Consider the following 3,494-nt stretch of genomic DNA (forward strand, 5'->3'; position numbering starts at 1 on the left):
TAAAACATTTCACCACTCAGATATGATCACTATAATTATGCAGTTTTGGCATCTGTGCAACAGGATTGTAATATCTTCTTGTCATTGCTTATCAATTTGATTCAGAGCCTGGTGTTTACAGCCTTCAGACCCGGCATGGTGGGACACACAGATGTGAAGATCCACAGCAGAAATTCTCCCACCTCCACGCTGCGGCCCTGCCAGCCCACTCTGCCACCCAAATTCCTGCAAGCTGCTATGCCCAGGGTATGTGTGTGTATGTGCGTGGTGATCAGCAAATCGCCCGAGAAGGGCACACTTGTAAAGGCCTGTGTGTGTCTGTGTAGACAGCCTGTGTGTCTGTTGGCCCAGCAAAGGCAAGCATTTGGGTGGTCGTGGAAAGGGAAGAGGGAAACGCATTTGTAGGCTTTCAACAATGAGAAGTTCTTATTCGTGAAGTGTGTGTGTTCGGGGTGTTGGGGTGATGTGACTAGCTTCCAGCTGCATTTAAAACAAATTCAGTGATAGATTCAGTGAAACTAGCCTTCGTGGAGGTGGTATCCTTGGTTTCCAGTAGAGATCTCTAGGTGGAAAAGTTGCTAGAGTTTCGTGTTTGTTTTATTAATAGTTAAAAGCAGCATATGAAGAAATATTTGGAATGATAAGCAGTGCATCAGAATTTTATTATTTAAGAAACTCTCACATGAAAACCTCCCTAAAATCTTCTCTCTGGCTTCTCTACACAATAATATCTTTTACTTCAAAAACCCTATCTTTCTTTTTTGGTTTCCTAGGTGACGGCAGTTCCCATGGAGCGTTATTGTGACGACCGCAGTGCTGAGTATGAATGGTGGGTGACGCGCAGTGGAGGTGGCACAATCTTCAAACAATGTTTCCTCTACGGTTCCCCTGAACTTGCCTCAGACTGGCGTGCGAGGGCCATTGCCTTCCACCCACAATGCCCTGGGGGTATGATGGCCGTCTATCCTCGCCATGGATGGTCTTTCATTCGGATACCTGGTAAGGAAACTCACTAAAGGTCACTGCAACACATTTTGAAAATACAGATGATGCTGTCAAGTTTGCTGTATTGTCTCATTTTATGAGTTTTATTAAATGGTGATAATGGAGATAAGGGCCTGTGGGAGAATTTCCAGAGGCTCACCCAGGGTCAGCGGATCGAAGCTGGGTACATCACCCTTGTCTGTCTCTGTCTGCCAGGCAGCCAAACCCTTTATGGTCTGAGATAAAGGGCTTCTGCAGATATTCACTCACATAAACACATACTAGCGATTTCCACTGAGGTGTGAATACACGGCTTTATGTGTACGTGTGTGCTTACAAGCACTTTATCAGAAGGACTTGGCTTGTTGAGTTAAGGGTCAGCTGGAGCAGAGTGGGAGCTGAATCGCAGCCAGGAGTCAGATGACTGATGGATGTCCAGGGTGAGAGAGGCCATTACAGTTTGACAGACAACACTTCCCTTCTCACTGACCCGCTCAGCCCTTCTACCGCTGATAAATGCTCTCTGTCATGGATTATGATGACTGCTCTCTTTTTGGTAACAGGTTCCCAGCACCAAAAATGGATGTGGCTGCACTTGTACACTTTTATGAATACCTCTTACTTGCAGTTTTATGCATTTACCACTCCCTCATTTACTAAAACACTAATATGCCTAAACATAATATAAAGTCCTGTAGACGTTCTCTCACCATTTGCAGTATTGTAATGCTTGATTTTGTTTCTTCTTCTACGCATCTGCATATACATGTGCTTGTGAGAGTGTTTGTGTGTAAAAGTGAGAAACAAAACAAGTATTTGTGTGTCTGTGTGAGAACGGCCTGAAAGCTCTTGTGAAGTTATACGGAGGCAGACAAAGCGAGGAAGTTTAGCTACTGGTCATTGTTCAAGTGCTTAGGTAACACTAATAAATGGTGTGTGTGTGTGTGTGTGTGTGTGTGTGTGTGTGTGTGTGTGTGTGTGTGTGTGTGTGTGTGTGTGTGTGTGCGCCATCGAATCCATTCAGGGAACTGTGCAGCGCTCACACGGGGCCTGAGGTGTCTCACACCTCTCCCCACACACACTCTCCCACGCTCGACGGCGTTGCCTTTCCTCAACAACACGTCGAGGACAAGCTTCACCTCGGTCTCTCCCACTAAGAGACAGGGCTGTGCACTGATCTGAAATCAGTATCTTGGCTTCAGCCTCTCAGTCCGTCTGGTCTCCCACTTCTTTCTCAGCCTCAGTAGGAAGGAAGTGACCCAAAACTCGGGCACCCGTCCTCCACTGAACACATTGTTGCCACATCAAGGCCCAGATATGTACAGTAGCCCAGCTGAAGTTTCCCACCCTCCCGCTCCTCTGCACTCCCAGCCCCACACCTTTAGAACAAATGCAGAGCTTCATAACTGTTTGTTTTGAGCGCCATGGTGTGAGTATGGCTGCCTACTGATATCGACAGAGGAATCTAATCAGAGGACTTATTAAGAATGAGGCCACAGAGGAGGAAAAAAAACAACTGAGACAGCAACGTCCTGTGTTTAAGATTTTTTTTTATGTTATTGTAATGGCAGAATGTCACTGTTCATTCATGAAAGGATGAATTATCTACTCTATGTTAATAATGTTAATAGTGATATTGACTTCACACTGCTTAATTTTTTTAAGATCCCATCAGTGGTGATCACAGAGAAAGCAAGATGCATGCAGGGTAGTATCATCCAACAATTAACCCTCCCTGTCTGAGCCACCAGGATGCAACAGGAGAAAATGTTTTGACTACAATTAGAGAGACGTTCCAGCCTCATGTGTTTGCGAAATTGCTGCAACTCTGTGGTCACCACTTTTTTGGAAACTTCACACAAAGCTACAATTGGGTCAGTTTATGTTCAAGCAGAGATCAATTTCATGCTGTGCATCAGGTTAAAAATCACATTGAAAGGAAACGCTTTGGTTGTTTGTTCAGTTATTTTGTAGTATTATTTTCACAGCATTCCAGTGTGACAGAAATAACCTTCCTTCCTGTTTGCATGGCCCCTCTGTTGCTTATAGTAATTAGAAGGAGCTGTTCCACAGTATGATGGTGTTCTCCCCATAGCACCGACTCCTTACTCTTTTTATAGCTTTATTGTTAGCTTGGAATGGGCAATTACCACTCTGGAGCAGCGTATGTGTTTGAAGAAGATGATAAAGGACTCTAAAGGAATGTATGTGTGTCTTGTGCAACTTATCTGAATGCACTGTCTGTGTGGGGGGTGTCAGTCAATCAACCAGATAGAGGCCAACCAGGTCTGGTGCAGTTCTACCTTCCTGTCCCTTCAAAAAAAAAAACAAAAAAAAAACTACTCCCCAGCAAAATGGGAGGAAGCTTCTCCAGCCTTTTGATACACAGGCACAAAACCACACAGCCTCCCCTCATCACTGTCAGACTCTGCCCCTCAATCTGTATTACACTGGCACCAGTCTGTGGAGTGTAGCTTTTATTGCCAGCAGTAATAGAAAGAAAACATTCA

At 44.8% G+C, this 3,494-nt stretch overlaps 1 protein-coding gene across 3 annotated transcripts in view; it reads left to right on the top strand.

Moving 5' to 3' along the window:
* ino80 (INO80 complex ATPase subunit) overlaps positions 1-3,494 on the top strand; it is a 33,094-nt gene that overhangs the window by 13,978 nt on the left and 15,622 nt on the right. For all 3 annotated transcript variants that reach the window (XM_020603617.1, XM_020603615.1, XM_020603616.1), the window contains exons 26-27: positions 106-246; positions 774-999. In XM_020603617.1, coding sequence (XP_020459273.1) covers positions 106-246; positions 774-999 — 367 coding nt within the window. The remainder of the gene's footprint in view (positions 1-105; positions 247-773; positions 1,000-3,494) is intronic.

Source organism: Monopterus albus, unplaced genomic scaffold, assembly GCF_001952655.1.
Source record: "Monopterus albus unplaced genomic scaffold, M_albus_1.0 scaffold62.1, whole genome shotgun sequence".
NCBI classification, from domain to species: Eukaryota; Metazoa; Chordata; class Actinopteri; order Synbranchiformes; family Synbranchidae; genus Monopterus; species Monopterus albus.